This window comes from Hetaerina americana, unplaced genomic scaffold (assembly GCF_022747635.1).
Source record: "Hetaerina americana unplaced genomic scaffold, ioHetAmer1.1.p SCAF_3, whole genome shotgun sequence".
NCBI lineage: Eukaryota > Metazoa > Arthropoda > Insecta > Odonata > Calopterygidae > Hetaerina > Hetaerina americana.
Genome location: NW_027286874.1, coordinates 12,740,879 through 12,765,449, shown reverse-complemented (window position 1 = coordinate 12,765,449; position 24,571 = coordinate 12,740,879). Strand labels below are relative to the sequence as shown.

The following is a 24,571-nucleotide window of genomic DNA, read 5'->3' as shown; positions in this document are numbered from 1 at the left end:
AGAGACACCTGAGATGAAACTGCTGCAGATTACAGGTGTAGGATTTAAATTTAATTACAAAGTGGAGAAAGAGCAAGAATTTATGTACAAGATTAAGAGGTTAATTTGGAGTGGTAAGGTTACATATTTTAAATTGTCAAGTAAATGGCTAAAATTAAGATATGGATTGTTGGCAGGGAGGTCAACATGAAGCTGCATAGAAAATAAGAAGTGAATCTGGGGGCCACACATTAATCTCAATAAGAAAAAATCTTTAATTAGCGAGTAATTGAGCCTTGATAAGACTTCCTGTAAAAGTCTAAAAGTTATTTAACAACCAAACCTTTTAAAAATCTGACATAATCCCATAATATATCTCAGTGATTTTTGTTTTAAAAAAAGTAGATCAAAGCAAGAATGACATGGTATGATGAGAAATAAGGCATGATGAATTACTCCATGAGATGTGGCCTATAAATTTTAATATCAAGACAAAAAATATACAATAGTAAGGAAAAAACAACTAACCTTGCAATCGAGCACTGTCTTCTCAAGTGGGACCCTGTGAACCTCGGGAAGTGGATATGGCAGGAGAGCCTCCTGACGACTTCGAGTGAACAAATGAAAAGACTGGCCAGGGCGGACTCGACCTGCCCTGCCCCTCCTCTGACGAATGCTTGCTGCCGAGGCCCAGTGCACATCCACACATGATACTCCCTTCTCAGCATCAAACCTGCAAAAGAGTTAGGGAAAAATTCCTAATCAGTACCCCCTGAATGTATCACAATATTTATTTAAGGTCAGCTTTGGATAATTCCGAACAACCTTTGTGTCTTGCATATCAAGAAAATTTCCTTCTTTTATCATACATTATTTTTGTGCCCAATTCCCCACACCTTCGAATGGCCTTCATATCATCCAAAAAGCCTACAGGCCGGTATTCTCTTACTTTGCTACTGTATTACTTACTTTGCCACATTCACCTAACCACCCTCCTTCTATAACAGTGCATAACACCAGACCTTTCAATTATTCCTACACCTACTCTTTCTGCCTTCTTTGGATTTCCCTTATGAGTTTCTCCCTTCACCAACATATGAAAAATTTCATTATTCATCTTCCTTTATATTCTTTCATCCTACTTATTTTCTCAATTCTTCTTCATAACCACAACTCAAAAGCCTCTAAAATCTACAATCATTCGTTTGCATCAAAGACCAGGTTTCAGTTCCATTCAGGGTTTCACTCCACTCTGAAGTCTATTCTAATACTTTCTTCACATTTTTACTTGCAAATGATTCTTTACCCAATACTATTTCTTTCCCCAATGTACCCACTGCATCCACCATTTTCCTGTTACATAATTTCCACATACATGAACTGCTTTGCCTGCTCCAGTTTATTTCCTCCCACTTTAAAGTTTAACTTCACCCTCCTTAAGTCTTGAAAATTTTTAGAACAATTTCACAAAGTTACATCACCTTAAAATACACTCACTCATCTTGGGCTTGAATGCAACAATTATCTTATTACTAAAAAACATTACGTCAGCCAGCTGCCAGTGTCTTTAGAACCTGCGGCGATTTTGTCTGGATTTCTTCAGTGTAGTCGAAGCATGTAAACCAATTTTATTTTATGAAAGACGTAGAAATTGCAAGAACACAATTAAGGAGGGCTGGGACAGTGGTCATGTGATTTCTTATCAAGAAACCAATCAAAATGAGTAAAATGTTACCAGGCACATTCATCATGGATGCAACCTGTCCCTGTTCTTCTATATCTCAAGCCATTTATACCTCACCTTAATCATATCAAAGCACCTTATAAAGTTTCTGTAGAGTTTGAGCTGACAGAACAAAATCAGTATGCACAATTTTTTAATTGCCAAAAAATATTATCTGCAATGACTTGGTGTGTGCTGCATATTGCTTGTGCCACTGTTTTTTGCCTAAGGGAGGATGGCATCTTCTCTGCAAAGAATTCTCCATCCATGTCATAACCATAGATCCATGATTCACTGCCAGTTATGACAATGGACAGGAAGTTAAATTCATCTCTGTTTAGCTCGCAGCTCAGCAAGCACGTGAATGGCCTTGTCTGTTCCTCAATCAAGACAAAAGGAACAAACTTTGCTGAAATTCAACTCATCTTCTACATGTTTAGCAGGACGGTCCAACATGATTGCAAGTGGAGACTATTGCCTGGTTAGTTATTTCTCATCATGGATAGTAAACATTTCTTTTTAGATAACTTCATGCACTATCCCCATCGTTTCCAGAGCACTTCATGATGGCGGTTGACCTTAACTTTAGTCATCTTCCACAGACTCCTGGCCACCTTTAAAAATTGTAAACCATATGAATGTTCAAACTTGGCTGGAACCTTGCTCACCTAAGGTCTCCATTAGCATTCAGTAGGTCTCGGCTTCAGTTTTTTTGAACCTGAAGCAAAATTTAAAGTATCTTGATGGCTTCCTTAGTATTTTCCAATTTGGCATTCACAGAAACACAGGAATAAGGTGTACTCTTAAAAAGCAGCCAAAATAAGTGCCTGCATTTATAAATATGACATGAGAAGCTAACTGAAATGTTTGTGGAGGGACAGAATCACACCATTAATGGTTTACGAAGGATATCCAAATTCTGAAGTATTCTGGGTAGCATCTCGTACATGTTTTCCAAAAATGACCTGCCATAACAGAATTTTTGCTGTTTGCAGGAAAAATTGAATCACATGACAGCTTGAAATGTTATCATTATTACTAAACTAGCAATTTCACAGATTAGATGATCCTGCTCCAAATCTACAAACAGATGAAAGGAGTGAAAAATAACAAATTTTGAGCTAATACAGTTTAACTACACTTTAGCACAGAATTTTGATAATATTTCCCCATGCTTGGAAGCCTTTTTTTTTAATTTTGGATTTTAGAATCACTCAATAGCATAAAATTTCCAAGCAATCTATTCTTTGTCAAATTTTTTACCACACTACGTTTTCAAGATTAAATTTTGGGTGAATTCATATTCCTTTGATTTAATTTGCCTAACAAGCTCTATTTTCACCAAATATACTTCGCTCATCTCTCTCTGTTGTTTATAACTTCACATAGAAACATTGGTAAATTATGTTATATGCCCGGATGAAAATTTAAGAATACAAGTTCATTTTGTGAGTTTTCACAAACTTACATACAAGTTAAAAAATAAATGCTTTTTTTCCAGGAGACACATTTTACCTTTCCTCTCGATGGGCTCCTGTGTCAACAACATACTCCACATCATCTACGGTGATTCCAGTTTCAGCCACATCTGTTGCAACTATGACTTTACGTGTGCCATTGGGTGCACGATCAAAAATTCGTCTTTGCTCCGCATGTGACAATCTTGAGTGAACAGGCAAAATAAGAAGACGACTGCTTGCACATCGTGATGACCTAAAATAACAAGAATCTGCACTGTAACATCTCATTATCATGCATCATGCTTTATTTCAAGTTTTCTCATTTACTCAAGGTTCCATTCACTCTTAAAACTTCCTTGGCATTTACATGCATCACTTATATAAAATACATCCAAAACTGCTAATTCATTCCACATTCTCTCAAAACATTCCTTAATTTTCTCTGTTGTATGCCTTCTCCAAATATAAAAATGGAGAACTTTCTTTCATACATCCATTCTTATCAGAAGGACTTGGTAAAGAGGATAAAGATGATCCATGAATAACAGGCATAAGGCGCAGGCCCATAAACTACATTCCACTCAATCATTTAACATTAGGAATAAATATGAAATAACCAATGATTTACCAAAATTCAATCTACTAAACATTCTTCATTCAAAAATTTAATTAACAAAATATTCTTGAGCTAATCAATGCAATCAAAATGTAAATTTTAATTCCTGAGATCTAAAATTTACATCTAATCTCATCAACCCAAGGAAATGAGCAGCTGACTTTTACCACACTTTCCCAAGTTTTAATCATTCCTAAGTGTTTATATTATGATTACTGGTTCAACAAATTGGATTTTGCTGATAAATTGATTATTTAAGTATATGCTAATTAATTTTTTAAATGATCAATTACTTATCTGCTGGCAATGTAATATGATCTGGAAGAAATTCTTTTGTTTGTCCAGTGGGATCAGATTTTCTAAATCACTAAAAATGCCACCATAGCTGTTCATTGACTTTAGTCACCCCCCAACTCAAATCTTACACAAGGCTTACATTTAAAACTTTTTAAATGGTTTCTACTCCAAAAACATACACGTCTAGGTTTCAGCATAGAATTATCTACCATAAGCAAAATTCCACTTGTAGAAGCCCTTAACTCAGCAAACATAAATGCAAATTTCTTTATTTAACAGCCACATACCTCGAAACAGGTGGTTTCTCCAAGGCAGTAGCAACTGCTTTAATTTCAGCCCACCCAGGTAAAAATACCAGCACTGCACCTCCAGATGGTCTTGATGAGTCCACCCATCTCACGACCCTGGCAACCTGCTCACAGTCAACCACTGGGTTGGGCCTTTCTGAGGCTTGTCGCAGGCGATCAAAATCAACTGCTCCTCCTGACTCTTCCTCGCTGGCTGAATGAAGGGAACTCAATGAATTCCCATTTCGACGTCTCATGGACATCACCTAGATAGTATTCATTTTCATCATTAATGCTGAATTTCAATATTAAAAAAATAGTTTTACATGCAAACCACAAACAATGAGGAATGCTGACTAGGGCTCAGAGGGAGGATAAACTTATTTGCATTGAAAAAGGAGCATGATAAAACATAATGCTGGATTCAGTGCACACAAAGGCCTTTAGATGTCAACAAGAAAATTTTCAAGATGTCCATATGGGACCTCAAAACAAATATTTATGCGAAAATGCCAACAAAAGACTTGTTTTCATCATTACATGTATATTTTCTTTCCATACTATAAACAGAGAGAATTAAAATGGGCATCTTTTTAAAATTCGGCTCAAATTTATTGAATAATTACTCTAATGATAACCGAAAAGATTTTAACAATCATATTTTGCTAGAGAAACTTATGTAAAACAGCTGCAGATCTACTTAAAAGGAACCTTTCAGGCATATTAACTCACCTCACTTTCCAGTTCTTCCAGATAATACTCCTTAACAGGATAAGTGAAGCCAGGAACATGGACAGTGGGTGCATTGCCAAAAAATGCAGAGAAAAGGGGTGCATCCAAAGTTGCACTCATAACAACAAGTCGCAATGATGGATTAGATGCCAAGGCTCTCCTAAGTAATGTGGCCAGCACATCAGTTCCCACATCACGCTGATGAGCCTCATCAAGAATTATATGAGATGCACCAATAAGCCGTGGGTTTGTCTGCAGCCTTCGGAGTAGGATACCAACAGAGCAGAATAGAATGGCTCCTCCACCACCCCCACATGTTGTAGCAGATGAAGGGAGTCTAGATTCCAATCGGACTTGGTAGCCAACAGTGTCACCAACCTAATGGTCAGTAAAAGAAAAACAGAATCTATAACTGCCATATTTGATAAGCCAAGACAGAAATTCATTAAATAAATTTGATACAAGATAAATATAATATTTTGGCATGGTATGACTGTTGACATATAAGCTTGATTTACACAGGAACTCAACCCAAAATAAGGAGTTATTGTAGTTTATGCACACAATCAAACTGTGAGAAGAGTTTAAAATCCATAGAAACTGTTAGCAGCTCATGTAGATAGCTGACAACACCCCCTCCACTAAAAAATAAAAATTTCATTGTGTACATTTTACACCGGGTTTGTACAGGAAGAATGTAAACATTAATTACATCAAATCAAGACCACTAAAGGTATTACTTGGTACCAGCCACATATTATTTCATATGCATGAGTTTTAAAGAATATTTAGTCAACACAGCCATGTTTCATTACTGCATGGGATGTAATTTAAAAAGCCACTGCTCTATTTATATTTGCATATGATAACAGAATTTTATCATAAAGGATACCGAGATGTATTACATATCCCAACAAAAATTCATCTATAAAAAGTTAACATGTTCCACCTAGAAGCTTTGTAAATGTATTTCAAAGGCAATATAAATAACTTTGCCTCATGATAAATATCTTATCACATAAAGATATACACAAGTTACCACCAATGCAAGAAGGCATTTCATTGCGATAGTGCATTGCTTTGTAACAATCTAAGAGACAGGCAGATTTTACATTTTGTAATAATTCACTCTGTGAATGAGTGGGTGTTTTCACAACTGTAGCCCTAGTAGATGCAATTAAAATTATTTGTTTCTTAGTTTAAAATGATGGCTCGAATCACCAAAATAGGAAACTTAAATTTATGTGAAATGATACTGTCTGTTTTCACAGCCCTATAGTAGTGTCAAATCTTTACACCCAATTGTAATCATCATAACAGACTTACCACCAAGTCGTACAAAATCATGATTACAAATTTGAATGATCCTACAATTTTGGGTTTAATGACTGATATTGGATCTGGCTGATCTGATGCAAATACAAGCAAAAGAAAAACATCCGCAATAAGTATTTACATTCATTTTAAATGTTTGATGTGTAATTTGAATACACATTTCACTATAACATAATTAAGCAGGCATATCATCAGAGGAAACCGTGAAGCTTTAGCTGGAAGACCACTATGTACCATAGCAAACTTTGTGGATAAAAAGTGCATTAGTCAACGTTTCATAAGCAGTAAGTGTACAATAGCCATACAAAAATCTAAGTGACACTATAAATAAGACACTATAAATAAGTGATGCTTAGTTACAAAGATACATTCATACTACTCCATGATGATGATGTGTCTTCATTTATTGATATGCAATAGAATATGAACAAATCAGAGAGTCTTTTTATTCTAATGTCTGGAAAACCACTGAGTCTCATATAAATAACTATTTTGCAATATAGTTTTTATTATATTATGAAACTCCCAAAGAAGAATTGACAAAATATACGGTTAATTTGTTGTAGAAGCATTTCAAAACATGTATCTCACCCGACCCCCTATTATGAATGCTCAACATTTCATCATAATGCATGCCAAATTTGTTTCCAAACCTAAAAGCTAGAAGAAAATCACCAAGCGCTCACCCTCTCCAAACGCTCATGGGCAACACGTTCAGCGAGTGAAGTAGCAGATATCCGACGCGGTTGAGTGACCACAATGTTGCAGTGACCACCCCGGCCACGTGCAGCCCATTCATCCAATATGAACTGAGGCACCTGGGTGCTCTTGCCGCATCCTGCTTCACCTGTCACAACCACCACATGATTCTCATCCACAAGGTTAATGATCTCTTGCCTGCAATGCAGAAGAAAACTTCTATCAAATCATGACCAAAAATTTTCACATTAATTTATGACATAAACAAATTAGATAAATTTATGTAATCTTTATTGACTAAAAAATAAGTCATTCATTTTGCTTACAAAGTGCTTTAGAATCAAAGGTCTTATACACTAAGACCATATGCCATTCAAAGCTATCGATAAGATTCAAATCTAAATGAAGATAAAACCTTAAACTCCGAAACACCTTCAATTTGCTAGTCACTTGTCTCACTGCATAAGATTAGTGAACTGACTGTTGACCTGAACAATTCATCTCGCCTTTCCAATCTAAATTACCATTCTCAACAGAACAGCTGTACTTTACTAGATGCATTAATTTGAAAAACACAGTGCATTTTGTGGCTTCTTTGTTTTCTGTGGGACTGCAGACAATTGTAAGCAGAATGCAGCACTATCATGGCTCTACGAAAGATTTGCATTAAAATTAATAATCTCCCCAGGATCAGTCTTTTTATATTGATTTTGTCAGTCTATACGTTCTGAAAGCTAACCAACTTGAACCACAAGGAATAAAGGCATATATGGAGAGGCTGTCAAAGCCTTTGAAGAGGATACAAAGAAATAATGTCCACATTAATATAAAGGACATGAAACAGGAATGTTCAACAACCTCCTCTTACTTGAAACAGTCACTGAATAGCATGCACCAAGAGGTGCACAAAAATATGAGGCAAGTCACCAGAACATGGAAATTTTGCTAAATTTCTACTTTCAAAGTTTTAATTGTCAATTTGTATGAAATTTTCACCATTTCATTCTGTATGGTATGAAATTTAAGTTAAAAATCAGATAGTAAACCAAATGACCAAAATATTAGTGAAACAAATTTGTTTAATTTTTAATGTGCCTAGATTTGTTTCCAAAGAAATCTGCTACTTTCTCAAAATTAGAACATACAGAGTCAATCATAGAAAAAGTTGAGTGGTCATAAATATGAATATTCCTCCTAGCGATAGGTTTGCTCCACTTTTTTCTTAGTCTGGTGTCTGTCTGGTTCTTAGGCTCAGTTCTCAGTTATGGTACAAGTATCAAGTCATCCAACATTACAATAGTACTAAAAGATTAATCACCTCACAGAAATTATCACCTTTCTAGGAGTTATATATATGGTTAATGAGAAGGTTCATACCATTGCAGAATGACAATCTTTTCACACATTTTTAAAAATTTTTTTTAGTTTTAAAAATTAAAGAAGATTGTATAAAATTTATCCACACACACACACATACTGAACAATAAATTTTTCAAAAAAGCTGTTCATAAAATTGATTCAATAATGGTTAGTTTCCCACATTTTCACAGAACTACTTTTATGTGTAGGTGAGTGGTTAAATGAATTGTAATTTTTGATATCAGATGCATAACAAATCACTTCAAATATTATATTCACAAAATGTTTCTGAGGGAGAAAACCTTCACGCCAATTTTTTGTTTTTGTTTCACCAGTTTTTACACACAATAGATTCCACCAAAGTTTATTTTTGAATTTAGATGAATAGTTCAAAAGTTACAGAGTTCCACACCAAACCAATAAACTGAAAGCTAAGAAAATTTTTAAAAAGATAGAAATAGGGTTATATAAAAGAAAGACGAGCCACATATAGACCTGAATTTAGCAATGGGAAGATTATCCTGGATGTCACGGAAGCGTCTCCACTCTGCTGCCATGCGGCTATCACCTGTACCAGACTCAGCCTCACGTTGTCTGAATATTCGCTGCAGCATGTCCTCTGACCTACGAGTCAACCTCCTTGCATCTGGCTCCTCATAGCGCCGGCCTGTAATCGGGTCCGACAGTTCACCTCGACCAAGTACGTCTGTGAAGATAAAAGAAGAAAGATTAGGCAGAAGCAGTCAATTGTATTCTTAAAATGTATTTACAACAGCATGATTTGCTTAGGTAGTCATAAAGATAATAGGAATTTTTAGCCATTGGAATACTGATATAATGAGAGCTCACAATCCCATAAAATCCTTCACTATATCAAGTTCTCATTATTAATAATGGAAGTTTTATAATCACTAATATTCAAATTCCTATGATTTAAGGATGGCCATCACTGCAGGTATGTTCTGTCTTAAGTATAAGGATGTCAGGAGGGAAACTATTAATGATGACTTAACACAAATTTTTCACACTTTATATATTTTCATAGCCTGTAGTGTCCCATTGTAATAACACTCATCACCGTGTTCAACCTTAAGGTTTGTTAGATAGGTGAGGGTAGACCAAATCTAACACTTAGCTAAAAATAGGATCTTTGAGCCTTTACTGATACATCCACATAAGTCATGTACATCATTGATGGATAGGTCAAGGATGATGTCATGGTCTGGTATCAATGGCATTGTTAGTCAATGTTTCTACTTTATGGCAAGTTGGAGCAAATCTGGCAAAAAACATTGTATTTATCTCATTCGTAGAAAATAGTAAATGTTCATTGATTTCTTTATTCATGCAAAATTGATAGTAATGAGCAAATCACTAGTAAAATATAAAAGTGCACCTAAAAAGAGCACAGCAATTATAACACTGCAAAAGGTTTTAGTTTATATCACATCACAGGATTCTGCACACCTGCCTATTAATGTAAAAATATGGCATAGGAAGGCATAATTTGAGCATTATGATTGAGTTATAAAATATTTCATACACATTTTAGTGTGAGTTTAATACTTATAAACTAAAATAGCATCTAATGACATAGGAATAACAAGAAAAATTATAGGTCATATGACTTGTCAATTTTAAGGCGCATTTTAATAGCAATTATTATTATTTGTGTGTAGCATACATTCATTTTGATTGCATATTTGAATTTGTAAGAGAAATTGCCATCACATAAACAAGAAGAACAAATTTAATGCATGTTCTCCCATGATGTTCTAATTGTTATTTCCCCTTTAATACAGTAAACTCAAGAAATTTCACACCATTTTTGGTTGAAACTGTTAATATAAGCGCTATAATGTCAGGGCAGTTTACTGTAATTTTTATTACGTAGTAATTACCATAATAAGAAAATTATACAGCGAAAAAATATGAATCAATATAAATAAGTAGCTAATAATACTTTTCAATCAAAACCACCCCATTAAAGGTTCAGGTCCAAGGAATGTATACCAACGCTTACTGTTTAGAACACAAATCATAACAACACCCACTAATTGCACAGCTAATATATAGTATAGCCATGAATTATTAAAATTACACCACAAAAATTCTTATATATATGAATGAGAATTGTAATGCATCATCAAAGAGCATATAACAAATAAATTATCTCTTAGTTTAGCTCTACAGTCTTTGCTTCCGTCTCTTTTTTTCACCACCACAGAGTAAATACATTTTCTTAGATCATTAAATGAATGCAATAACCAGAAAATTCATAGTTTAGCCACTCATCTGGGTATTTAATTTATCCATGTCCAACCCGTGTTGGGTATTTAATTTTACACTGAGCCCAAATTTTTATTTTTGTTGCAGGATGATAAAACACAAACATTTTATTATTTTTGAGCGGTATAAAACAAATATTTTGAGTAGTTGTTTGAAATGATGAAAATGTTTGGTTTAAATTTTTATATAAATGATAAACCTTGATTATTTAACAAAGTTAAAAACGATAACAATTTACTAACTTCTACAATCAATGAAAACATTAGCAAAAAATGAATGCTATTTAATATATATGGTTTAATCAGTGGTAACAGAATGTTTCGACAAATGGGCAAAATGTAAATTACAATGTTAGAAATTATGTAAAATTAAGAGGAAACATAGGCAACCGCACATTACAATTATTTTTTTTACTCTCCTTTAGTAAAAAAAATTTAAATGATTACAATACCTCATTGCTATATACAAAAACACTTCACTTTTTATATAACCATCAAATAAAGAATAAAAACTACCGGACAAAATGAAATTGCTTGAATCAAACATGAAGAGATGTAAAATTCTAAAAAAATTGTATGGTAAATCATGACCATTATTTTGAATTTGCTGAACATCTATTAGTTTTACGCACAAAAAAATTATTTATTTTTAAATTCAATGAAAATCAATTTATAGAAATCATTATGATAATGGTATACTCTGAAACATGGAGCAGGATCTTTTTCCAGGGCACTTTTTGGTTGTCGGGGAGACAGAAAATGTCTCTCGGTAAGGCGAAATGGCTTAGGGGATTTATATGGGCTTCCTTGGACTACTTGGGCATATTTTCCATACTTCGCTATAAATATTTCAGCAAGCAAGATTAGAAATTCTTTTTGATTCAGTTTTCCCCTATTCTTTTTATAAATGGCATAAGCATTCAACATTGTTATGTCCATCAAGTGCCATAAATATTTTTTGATAGTATTTCTTTGGTCGATTTTTTGCAAATTTGAACATGTGCATGATTCCATCGCTTCTATCAACCCCACCCATATTCTTATTGTAGTCTTGTACCAAAATTAAGGACAACCTGGATAGCTAAAGATACCCAAATCAGTTACTCCACTCATGAGAATAACCGTGCAGACCACCATCTGCGAAAGATTACAAGGTTAGAGAAACAATAATTCCTTTAGGAGAAAACGCACTGCTAGGTAGAGAAGAGGGTGCAATAAAATGGCCTTTCTTGTAGCTTGGGCCGTCGAGGTAAGAACATTTTCCTTGCCTAGGAAAGAGGCAGCATTTGTAAGACCGTAAAAGATTTCTATATAACATGGTCTTCAATTGTTTCAGGCTCAACTTTGTGGAAGCTCATGTTCATTAAATGAAGAACACAATGTATATTTCCACTGTTCTTTATTTACCTACAACTAGTTTCAATGCTTAGGCATCATCATCAGGTACCTGTTGATGATACCTAAGTGTTGAAAATTGTATGAAAATAAAGAACAATGGCAATAAACATTGTGTTCTTCATTTAATGAACATTGTCTTCACTAAAACACAAACGCAAAAAAATAGTACATGTAGCTAAGCCTGAAGTTGTTTATGCAACAGATTTAGATCCAGTAAAGATAAAAATGTAAGAACTGAAAAATACTGAGCGTTAAGAAAATTCTTTCAAATAGCAAAGCCTTCAATAAAATACATGCAGCAGAGGGCAAATAAAAAATACTTTGGCATGAAAATCGGAGAAAATTAACGTACAAAAAGACGACAAGTGGCAATGAGAATGCAACCCGCAAGAAAGTGACATAGCTTCGCTAAAAGACGCATAGGTACACAAAAAAATGTCTGAAGTTCCATCTACCGGGCAGAAAGTGAACTCGCTGGATAAATCTACGAGGGGCAGCAGTTGCGTGACGGAATATCACGGCATTACCATCGAAAATGAAAATAAAATTGGTGTGAGGTATACACACGGCATACCCACCAAGGGATAATCTCCTCATGACGTGTGTGTGTGTGTGTGTATATATATATATATATATATATATATATATATATATATATATATATATATATATATATATATATATATATATACATATATATATATACATATATATATATACATATATATATATACATATATATATATATATATATATATACATATACATATATACATATACATATATATATATATATATATATATATATATATATATATATATATATATACACATATATATATATATATATATATATATATATATATATATATATATATATATATATATATACATATATATATATATATATATATATATATATATACATATATATATATATATATATATATATATATATATATATATATATATATATGTATATATATATATATATATATACATATATACATATATATATATATATATATATATATATATATATATATATATATATATATATGTATATATACCCAGATGAGTGGTTAAAACATTAGATCTAGACGTTTTGTAAAGCACCTATTAAAATGGTACAATGGCTTGGAGAAACTGGCATAATGAAGACAATCAAATTTTAAACAGGAATGTTATCAGTGCTCCTCCAATAATTTTTTCGATAAAATCTGATGATAACCAAAATGATTTTCTTACCAGTACTGCCATCATCTTCAGCAAGAGCACTTCCATCATCCTCTCCATCATATTCAGAAGTGTATCTGCGAAACATTCTATGAACGCCTGTCCCTCGATCCTTCAGGCGACTACTTTTCATAAATTCACTCAACAATGGTTCCACATCCTGCAATGTTTAACAAATATTAGTGCACTTACTTATCATGACCTTTCACCCACAGACTTTTTGACAAGGAGAATCATCTTCAATGTACACTAATAACATAGGCATATACCATACAACCAAACCAAATAATTATTCATGAACATCAAAAGATTAAAACTTTTATTAACAACAGTGAAATATGCCTCGCATATTTATTTGGAAACTCTGGTATTGCAATAACTTGAAGATTTTCAAGAGATTTTATCAAGTCCTTCACAAATCAGGTATAGTATCAAATCATGAATTGTACATAAAAAATTAACAGTTTTCCATGACTTATTTTCCAACTATATTCACTCCATGTTATCACTTTTACTCAACAAAATAACATGAAAGACATAGATGGATCATACTGTAAAAGAAAATAATCAACACCAGCATAAAATTCACCATAAGATATGATTCAGTACTTTTATTAAGTTCTGAAATCTACCAAAAACTATATTTGTACAAAAATAGACAAATTTAATGTCAACGGACTAGATGGTTCAGTAATTAAATGCTGAGTTGAGATGAACAAGTGGAATCACTTTCTAAATTCCTTAGAAAGCTTGACTCTTTATAATAAATTACAGTAAACAGACTGGTTGCTTAAGTATTATGGCATGCACAGGGTTTTATGGACTTTGAAGAGTAAAATGTAATCAATGAACTAATGTAAATAGGAACAAAAATAGAAAAACGCAAAAGCATATGATTTTGTTCAATTACTACAGTTTGATTAAAATAGTTAGGTAATAACCAAACAAGTGACACAACAGAAAGGTTAAATTTCTGCGAGAGAAGAAGGAGTCAGGATCAAAAATGTTTGAGACAATATAGGTGATGGTATGCCATGGCAGAGAAAGCACTTGTAGGTTACAAGGCTCAGCAGTCAACCTCCGAGTGTTTTACGTTGATAGAAAATGAACATCAGTACAATTCACAGAAAAATAACATATGTGAAAAATAATAATAAGTCATCTCTTCCTGCAGTTTGGAAAATATATACCACATGCACTATGTACACATCAGTAAGGTTTTTTTTATTATTATTTACCAAAACTAAACTGTCATAACAAATAACATTATTTGTAGAGGTTCTACTTTTGCCATGTTTAACCATCCAATGGAGTGAACATTGAATTTGTATAAAGTGTACAGGTTAAATGAATACCCAATTGAAAGAATGAGCTTTTGGCCATACCTGTTCAAGTTTCACATTGCCTACAGTAAAAACAGCACATATGACCATATTAGTACAAATAAGTTGTGTGTGTATGCGCACTGGTGTGAAAATACTTCAAACTGTTTTCAACTTTAACATAAGTTTTCAGGACAAGTCACTTCTGCACATTTGGGACTTTGGGTACTGTTGTTAATACCTGATGATATTTTTCAAGGAGCTCTTCGGTTTCCCTCAAGCAGGTGCGGTCAATAGGGGCCACCATTGCAACAACTGTGGCACCAGCACCACCACTTGGATTGGAAACAGCCACGTCCCCTCCCTTGCTCCTACCACCCCCACGAGGCTGCGATGGCGGCTCTTCTGGTTCACCTCGCCTAAATGCATTAGCAGCCGCAGCAGCAGCAGATGGGTTAAAGATGACATTACCTTCCCTCCCAACCCTGCCGTTCTGCCTAAGCCACAGTAAGGCCTTCAGGGCTGCTTGGGTGGCTGCAGCAGCCTTGGCACGGGCCTCTCCAGTAAAAGACCGTATCTCTGGCCACATTAGGTTGTATGAGCACTGCCATCCTTCACCTGAGTACCCATTGCTCTTCTGTGAAGACCTCCAGCTCTCTAAGATAGATTAAGAAAAGGACAAAAATTAAAAGAGCTCAAGAAAGCACACATGAGTGATAGAGAACGGAGATGCATAATATGTTTCCTTAGGCTACGTCAGTTCTGAAGAGAAAAAAACATCAAATTCATAAGAACATTACACAGAGAAATCAAAGCAGAGCCAGCTTATGAATCAGCTGGTGTTCCATTTCATGGACTGAAAATTTTAATAACCACCTTCTTCGGGATATCTCATTGTGTGTCAAGCAAAATGCATAATCTTACAGGTGCAGATAAGTTGGTGCCAACGGAATTAAGTGAATAATGCAGGGTTTGGTAACTTTGTGATTTAATTTTTCATCTTTCAAATTCTAAATCATAAATTATAACATATGTATGAATGCAGATAATAAATGATATTAGTCCTATGCCCTCAAATAATAAATGTATTTCTTTAGCTGGGAGCACTATTAAAATTAATAGTTTTAAAATAATTGACACAACAGACAAGTTCAACGTTTGCAACAACTTTCATATAACCTGCATAAAAATTATTCAAGTATTGAAAAATATACATATTAATTAAATCAAAATTAGGTGTATTATCTCAGTGTCAGCTCAACACACAACAGTATGAACAATTCACTCAAAAATTTAATTTGTACAAGCAACACTAGAATTTTTCACCTATCTACATAGTATTAGTCAAGGTATCGATGGTCCTCAAATGGGTTATGTTTTCTGTAAGTACTGCATTGATGTAATGTCTTAAGTTATGTTGACCCCGAAAGAGACAACTATCCAAAGAAATAAAATCCCAATTATGTACCTAACATCATTAATAAAAGAGGGAGGAAATGAGACTCCAGCAATATCTGAAAAACAGGCATGAATCATTTAAAAAATATTCTCTTCTGATTATCAGGTGTAAAGTATCAAAATCTAAGAAAAACTATTGAAAGCCTTCACTCACTTGAAGGCCACATATTCTGTAACGCCCGGTAAACTGGCTTAGGCTGCATGCTTGGGTCACGATATTCTTGTGCGACTGCTGCAAACACATTATGCAATGTGTTCTTACAGCTTGGAAACTGCCGTGAGATTTTTTCCAAATCTGAAAACATCAATTCACATTATGTTTAGAGGTATGCATTAATTAGATATTCAACAATGATATTTTGATGAAAGATACGTCCTAAATTACCTGCTGTGTCATATGAGTCATCAAGGGGCCCAAGTGCTAAACCTTTTCTCAGGCGATCTGCTTCTTCACCCAGGGTAGTACCTCGAAGTCTCCACAAGGGTGGTGGGCTTGGTTCCTTGGTTATGGAAGAGTTATTCCGACTGCTTGCTGGGTTATTCATTGTAGAGGACTTGCCTGAAAAGAGGTTGGGTTTAGTTAAATCATCACTTGAAGCATTGCAACTCCTGCCAATAAAATTCCAGATTTACGGCTGCAGTGTTCTAATATTTAAATATGCCCTATGATTCCAGAGGATTTGAATCCTCACACAATGTTGAGTTAAACACGTAAGTAATTTCATGCATAACTTGGTGAAAACTTTAGATGCACAGAAAATACATACAATTAATTATGTATATCCAGTGTCATATTTAGCATAAAATGTGGTCAATTTCACCTTAAAAGGATCTCCAGGCAACTTTTGAAAGTTACTTGCCAATATATGGGAGACAAGAACTAAACAGGAGGGTTCTTCATGAAAGCAAACAGCCAGGGATGTATATGGTGAGAGTAATGGAGATCATGAAGCACATGAAAATTCAGGACAAATCCCTGAAAAGTCCAATTACCTTTCGGCTTGCCACCACTCTCTTCGTCTTGCCTTGAGCATAAACGCTTGCTTGGTTCCATCGCCGGAGAATTCACGTGGGAGACTCGCTTTGTTCCAGCCTTGGGTTCATCTTCAAGGTTGCTGCGGCCACCACTGCTCATGCCACCATCCTCACTTGCCCTGTCCCACCAGTCCTCCACAACCCCCTCATCCTCGTTTGCTGTCCCATCCTTCTTGAGGTCACCTTCCACCTCCTCGTCCATCGCTTCATCACGCACACCGTCCTTGTTCCACCAATCCACCTCCTTGTAGCTACACTTGGCCCGTTCTGCATCCCGCCCGGATTGACGCCCGCCTCTAGATACATCTTTCTCATCTCTCCCCCTGCCTACCCGATTCCCTGTCTCCTGAAAGCAGAGAAGAGAGTTCTCATAACGTGAACCCAACCAAAGATAGCAAAAAAAAACATTCCTATCTACAGAGGAACGGGGGCTGAACCATAAAGCCAACGGACATAACACATTACAACATTACATCCTCAGAAATCAGCAAGCATACTGATACCTTATCAATCACATTTAATAATTTTTAAATTTGTAAGATTTAGATATGGAGAACTTCAATGAAATTTACATGCTTTTTTGAGCATTTTTAGAGTTTTTTAACATTGATGTCTGTGAAATGTAGACTAATTTCGAATTGATTTTAAAACACATTATCAAATCATCCAAAATGTAAAAATTAATTATCAAACTTGATGATTATCAAACGTGTTTAACTTAAAATTCAAATTACAAGACATAAAAAGACACCAATATAATTGCAAAAGAGAAGGAACACAAAAGCACCACAACAACAGGATTCATTTGCAAAATTCCTATTACATCAATGGTTATTAAGAATCTAAAAAAAATGACAACTTTTATCTGCAAATTGCACTGTGACCAAAATATAGTTCCTTCTTAGGGAGAGACAGTTCACATGAACTAAAGCTCTATTATCTCACCTGCTCCCGGTCCCATTTCCGCCTTCTCTCCGTTCCTTCTTCATCTCGCCTCCTGTCCCGTCGTTTGCGCCCATCCTCATCTTCAGCCTCCCCCCGCTTCCTGTGTACATTGCGTCTACGATCTCCACTACCATGCTTTCCTCCTCCACCCCCAGACCCAATTGACAGACGGCCATCATCGGTGACCAAATTCAATGATTTTAGGTAAATAATGGCACGATCTGCAGCATCATGCTCGGCAAGTTTCTTAGATCTCCCCTGGCCATATGTCCTAAAAAAAGAACAAAGCAATTGTTTTTAATGAGAAACCTAGGATTATGGTGGAGGTGATAAGACTGAAAACAATGAACTATTTCATAAATATAAGGAGTTGAAAGCATTATAATCTTTCAACTGGAAACTCAATCCTTTTGACCTCCCAGTTGAATGAATGAATACCATATCATTTACACACTTTTTCCAAATCAAATTTCAGCTTGATTCAGCAAAACAGCTTGATTCCCAGTTTTAGCTTATATAATATTAACATGATAGGAAAGTGAATTAATTTGCAGTCAAGTTTTGGTTTACTTGAAACATAAATACATCTGTTAATGCTTGGAGCATTTATAAAAAATACATGACAGAAATAAGCATTGACAGAATTCAATTTTCTTTGTCAAAAGTTAGGTAAATATGCAAATAATTTTTTACCATCATGTACAAGATGTATATAAATTACAATGCTATATATAATATTTTCACAAAATGAGGAGCTTTTCTTGGTATTCTCTTTAACTCTGGAATTAGTCTTTCAATACAGGGTCCCAAACACTTAATAAATATCAAGATTTCAAATACCTAAAGAATGCTCGGATGAGATTACTCATGTCATTTATAAATAAAATTTGTTGAGATAGCCAACTGAAATGTCAATACGTAAACGACCATATTTCAGGAAAATGAGAGAGGCCATTCATTTAATGGATTCCCATTCCTGATGGACTTCCGATTTCCCAATGAATATACCATTTTTCTCCCTAATCATTATCCAGTGTGTTTGGTATTTTTTGTGGATGATCTCTTTTGACTTGTAAGCCTCTGGTGTACCTGAAATCAGTCATGCTCTCTTCTTACCAGGACTTGCACAAGCAATACTAAAGGCTATGCAATAACGAAAAATTATTTCTGTATGTTTTTAGTGACTCAAAACAAAACAAACTTCAAACCCTCTTTAAGGTTTACAAATAATCATATCATTATAAAAGATATCTCTGCAATCACTGCTTCAGAAGAAATGTGCCCCTAGTAATTTCAATTTTCAGGCTCCTTGAATGCCTGATCATTTGTCTTGGGTTTTCCAACTTCCTGATCACTTTGAATAATTTCAAGCATAATTTTTAATTCCTTCATGACTCCATCTTCAATGAGTTTGCCTCCTCATTTGTCCCAAAACAGAAATCGTATCATTTTACTGATATTTTAATTAGAGAATATTTTGTGAGGGTGAGTTTTATTATCAAAAGTTGGAGAGACTTCTTCCAGGAAGGCTTACGGGGAGCCCCCATGTTTTCTCTCTTATTTCAGTACTTGAACACACTCCATGAAACTATCTCTCCTATAATATAGCAGTCATTACTACACCAATCTTACTGACTAGCAGTGCAGTAATTAGGGTTATTTTCTTGTTTCCTCATTCCAGAAAAATCAAAGAATAAATTTTAGAATGCAGAAAAATTATTGGCAATACCTGAACAAAAAATGAGAAGCCATAGATAGCATCAAAGTGAGACAATGTGTGTTGCTTTAAGCTACCTCTACATTAAATTGAAAAGAATATCAAAATAAACAGGGGGTGCAGACAGAGATGAACAGCAGTGACATGCTTTTTAGATGGCTTTAAATTTATAAGATTAAAATCATAAATTACTTTTACTCTACATCTATGTGCCACCACCATGGCTATGGCAAGGGGATGTTAGGACACCTTCCTTCATTTCATGCATTCAGCCAAACTGAAGTATTTTTAATAGGAATGTCAGATTACAACACTATTCTTGACTAAGCTCGAGTACTTAACAATGTTGTGAATTTGAATTGCATGAGAGAAGTAAGATGGTAGACTCAGGTAATGGGCAAACCAATTTATTGCATCCCATAATTTAGAAAGGACTCTTAACAGCTCCCCTTGAGTATTATTTAAATAATCAAATCCTCCAATTTAGGAGATAGTATCTTTCACACATTAAACAAGCTCACATGCCATATTTCATAGGCGCAGCATCTTAATGCTAATGGTAGTCCCACAGTCCATTTGGTCTCTTACACAAGACATCCTGTTTGCCCAAATTGCCCAAAACCTTTTATACAAATCTGTTAGTGATTATGAGCACGCCTTTATTACCAGAGACTTTAGTAGAGAGGGCAAACATTTTACTACAGATTCACATTCTGATAAATTCACTTAACAATGTGCTCTGTGAAAAACCTCAGGGATTTACTTTAACCCTCTTAGTGCGGCGGGCCGATATATCGGTTTTTGTATCCCTGGCGAAAAGTGCGGCGGGCCGATATATCGGATCTTGCGTAGGCTATTGTTTAAATCGCTGTAACTTACGATTTTTTCTTTAATAATTTATGGTTTTTGTGCTATCGATAGGCTGAATCCCATAGAATTACGTAACTAATTTTTTAATTTTTTATTAGTAATTTTAAATGCTTTTCAAAAAGTATAATTCTTACTATAATTTTTCGTTCAGTTTTGTACATGTCGGGAAGCTCAGCCTAATTGTTTGCTCGTTTTTTTTCTGAGTGGTGTTTCCACTATGAAAAGCCACTGAAAGGCTACTAATCTGTTTTTATCTGTAATCTCTTGAATGTGTTGTGGTGTCGTGGTGTTGATATATAGCTGCTTATTCAGACTTTGTTGAGATGATGGAAATGAGAACACTGCTTTGTAATCATTTTGGTTTCTCTTGCCGTCCACCCTATCTAATCAATTGCGCCCTGTGTAATGGATTACATTGTCAGCAGTTCTCTGTGAGTTAGAACTTGATTTTTTTTTCTGCCTTTAGATTGTAAGCACATTGCCGCAGTCTCGAGGAAAGGGGAAAAGTCCCAATTTGACTCAGTGAGATCAGCCTTTTCAACAAAATCGAACTATGCAGAGGCTGACAAAAAAAATTGCAATTCACTGGTTTTTCTTTATTTATTTATAATATTTTCTGCATGTCTTTTTGATTCTTTATTATATTTAAATATCGTAGTTTAATTGAAAAATGTTTTTAAAAAAATATTAGTTTTGTGTTTAAAAATCAAAATATAATTGCTAAAAAAATATTCTTCAAATTTATGATACTGTAGTAATTACATTTATTTTTCAGATGATGTAAATGTATTACATCATTATTAACCAAAATATTATATTTTAAAATAAAAAAACTGCATATGGATATCTAAACAAATAACTTCATAATGTTTTTTTTTCTAAGGTGATACATTTTCTTAAATTACCCTTCGCACTTCTCACTAGTATCCCTGGAATCCTCGCCGCACTAAGAGGGTTAAGAGCAAACATGAATTATTATTGTGTGCCCTTGGAAATTTTACATTTCACGGGATTTGAGTTCTCCTACAATTTTTTTCCGAATTTCATTTCAGGAAACCATTAAATATATATTTAATGACTCCCTTATTTTATACCCTAGTGTAATTTTAAAATACTGGAAAACTAGAAGTATTATTGTCAAGCCACTTAAGTGTCCCATATATTTTTTAAAGTCAGAAGTCACTTAATCACCATCATATGCCAGACTTTTGCTCCTCCAATTCCTTATGATAAGGATAAATTCAATTTTGGCTAGGTACTATTTCAATAATAATGATAAATTTATAGAAGCATATCAGTTGAGTGGGGGGCTTTATCAAAAGCTGCCATGAAGTTTAAGAATACTGCATCCACCTGAGTCCTCTGCTTTCAGTAAATCATGGGAGAATAAGCCTAATTGAATTGTACATTATCTACTTTTTCTAAATTAACATTGCCTATGGTTGGTAAGTTCCTACTGTCTAAGGACATTGAATAAATGAATATAATTTTGACAATGACATTTGCTACTATACTATCAATGCTAGAGATGTTGGCCTGTAATTACACAGATCCTCCGAGCAATGACTTTTATAGATGGGAATGATGTGAGCTATCTTCCAACCATGAGATACCTTCCATACCAGCTTAAAGAATATGATTTCTATTTAAGGCAAGATGTCGCCAGTAATTCCCCATTAATACTAGGTGTTTCTTTCTTCCCGACTTGTAGCTGTATCAGTTATTGATACAGACATCCTTTGCTATTCGCTCTTGTGAATTTACTCAACCACTAGCTCATTCGGTTCTAAATAGAATGTTTGGTGCACCAGTATTTTAATGCACACACGTAAAATTTAATTTATGATGTAGACCTTACACTGTCTATAAGGATTTTTCCAAGTCCTCCATTTACTAAGGATAGAGGATGCTTTAATGCTGATGGGAGTGTCTGTATTAATAATACTCTCAGCTCATGTAAAACTTATAAAACAAAGAGAGTCAGAGTGAAATTGAAAAATTACCTCCAAATTCTAATACTTCATTAATGTGTCCCCCATCGCTATGAATTAGAATTGTATCAAGAAAACTTCTTTCCCAAATATCATTATGAATCAACAATTCTGAGGGAAGTGCCATATAAGCACATTTATGCATTCAAGCACAGTATAATTAACATAATATACAAATGAATGGCGATCTTCTATGAAAAAATTAAGTAATTTTGTCAATATAACAATATTTCAATACTTTTGTCAATGTCAAATGAACTACAATCTTCCAAAAGATAATTAGGAACAACACCAGTTTCGAACTATTGACCCAGAAAACAAGTTACTGTCATTCCCAAAAACCATGGCTAGGTTCTATAGCCAATGGCATTCCTGAATGGCAGTAGTCCAACACCATATCAAGCAAGATGATTTCAAGTCAGAATGTTTGTCTAGAATTACAATATTGGTCATTAACTACTGACTTACACACGAGCAATATTTGATTACTACTATAATGGCGACTATTTTTCTGATGCAGGGAATATGTGAGTCAATGAGTCATGTACTGACACATTACATTCTAATGTTAGTCCTTTCCGTTCATAGATAATAGATCACAGAGCACAAACCAAGAATTTGTAACCTTATCGGAATACTGAAAAATCACAACCAAAATAATCATTAATAACATATACTGGCAAATATACCTCTTAAACGGCATCCTAAACCCCAAATAAAGTATTAGAATTGCTTACTTGTATGGCTCAGGCCAATTCATTAACAAAGTCGTCTCCTTTATCGGTATATCTCTAGGGTTGACAGTAATGTCCCGGGTGATATACTGGAGATCCATGTCCACGTTAAGCTTGGCTTTAACTTGCGCTGCAACATTATGAAGGATTCCTTTGGAAGGATTCGACGACGCATCATCTGCTCGGGATAAAACAGCAAAATATACAATACTTGTTTGAATTTTGCCAGATCATTGAAATACGTCTGATGAATATTTATACACATATATTTTTAATTGGCTCCATTCAATGCATTACGATACAAAAATACCGCAATACAACATTACTTCGCACCCTCATACCTCTTGACGTTGAAAATTTTCTAACCATAACATTACATGAATCCAGCCTGAGCTTCCTTTTGTGTAATGACAAAACACAATGCAACTTCAAAAAGGCAGAATTTGGTAAATTATTTGTAAAAGCCAGAAACACAGAATTCAACCGGAGAGAGCATAACATTCTCTCTACTGCATTATATACAACATCTACCGGCCATTACTGAAGTTATTTCAAGAATGAATAACGTATGCGCAGCATACGATATTAAAGTTAATATTTTAGATTTAAGTAAATGATTCTTTAAATACGTCCTAAGGTCAACATTATTACTTAAACTAAGATGATGGTGTTTAAACAGGTACAAACAATGCTTACATACATAATTCGGTACATTGACGAAGCACTTAACTAGCTAATTAAGTTGGCTAAAAAACCGTATATAACATTAAATTTACACTCAGTAACAATAAATAATTGCATTCACCAATGAATCCATTCGAGGAATTCTTCGTATTGATTGAAACTTGTCTTCCTATTTTTCTGGAGTGAAAATCCTTGCTGTCACTTTGTGGGACCACATCAAATTTGTGAAATAACTGAACTAGCTCGTCCATAATGTTTTAACCGATTTCTTCACCAAACACAATAACTTATGACAAACATAACAGAGGAACAAACTTCACCCTTTCAACCACTGTCATTATTGACGGAGTAAAGCATGTAAACGTCCAAAATTTTGTAACGCCAGACGGCAGTCCAATCGTATTTG

General features: G+C 34.4%; 1 protein-coding gene across 3 annotated transcripts in view; it reads right to left on the bottom strand.

The window, feature by feature from the left end:
• Positions 1-24,499, bottom strand: part of LOC139690105 (uncharacterized) — a 45,139-nt gene extending 20,640 nt beyond the window's left edge. Inside the window, exons 1-14 of one of the 3 annotated variants that reach the window (XM_071587343.1) lie at positions 24,287-24,499; positions 23,485-23,659; positions 18,170-18,440; positions 17,183-17,570; positions 16,575-16,748; positions 16,344-16,484; positions 14,973-15,388; positions 13,422-13,569; positions 8,983-9,193; positions 7,116-7,326; positions 5,095-5,472; positions 4,363-4,628; positions 3,218-3,415; positions 508-712 (exon numbers count right to left, since the gene is read on the bottom strand). In XM_071587343.1, coding sequence (XP_071443444.1) covers positions 508-712; positions 3,218-3,415; positions 4,363-4,628; positions 5,095-5,472; positions 7,116-7,326; positions 8,983-9,193; positions 13,422-13,569; positions 14,973-15,388; positions 16,344-16,484; positions 16,575-16,748; positions 17,183-17,570; positions 18,170-18,440; positions 23,485-23,659; positions 24,287-24,416 — 3,312 coding nt within the window. In that variant the 5' untranslated portion in view covers positions 24,417-24,499. Of the gene's footprint in view, positions 1-507; positions 713-3,217; positions 3,416-4,362; positions 4,629-5,094; positions 5,473-7,115; positions 7,327-8,982; positions 9,194-13,421; positions 13,570-14,972; positions 15,389-16,343; positions 16,485-16,574; positions 16,749-17,182; positions 17,571-18,169; positions 18,441-23,484; positions 23,660-23,822; positions 24,006-24,286 lie in introns of those variants that run through there. The other 2 variants (XM_071587341.1, XM_071587342.1) reach the window with 2 other exon arrangements.
• Positions 24,500-24,571: the final 72 nt, after the last annotated feature.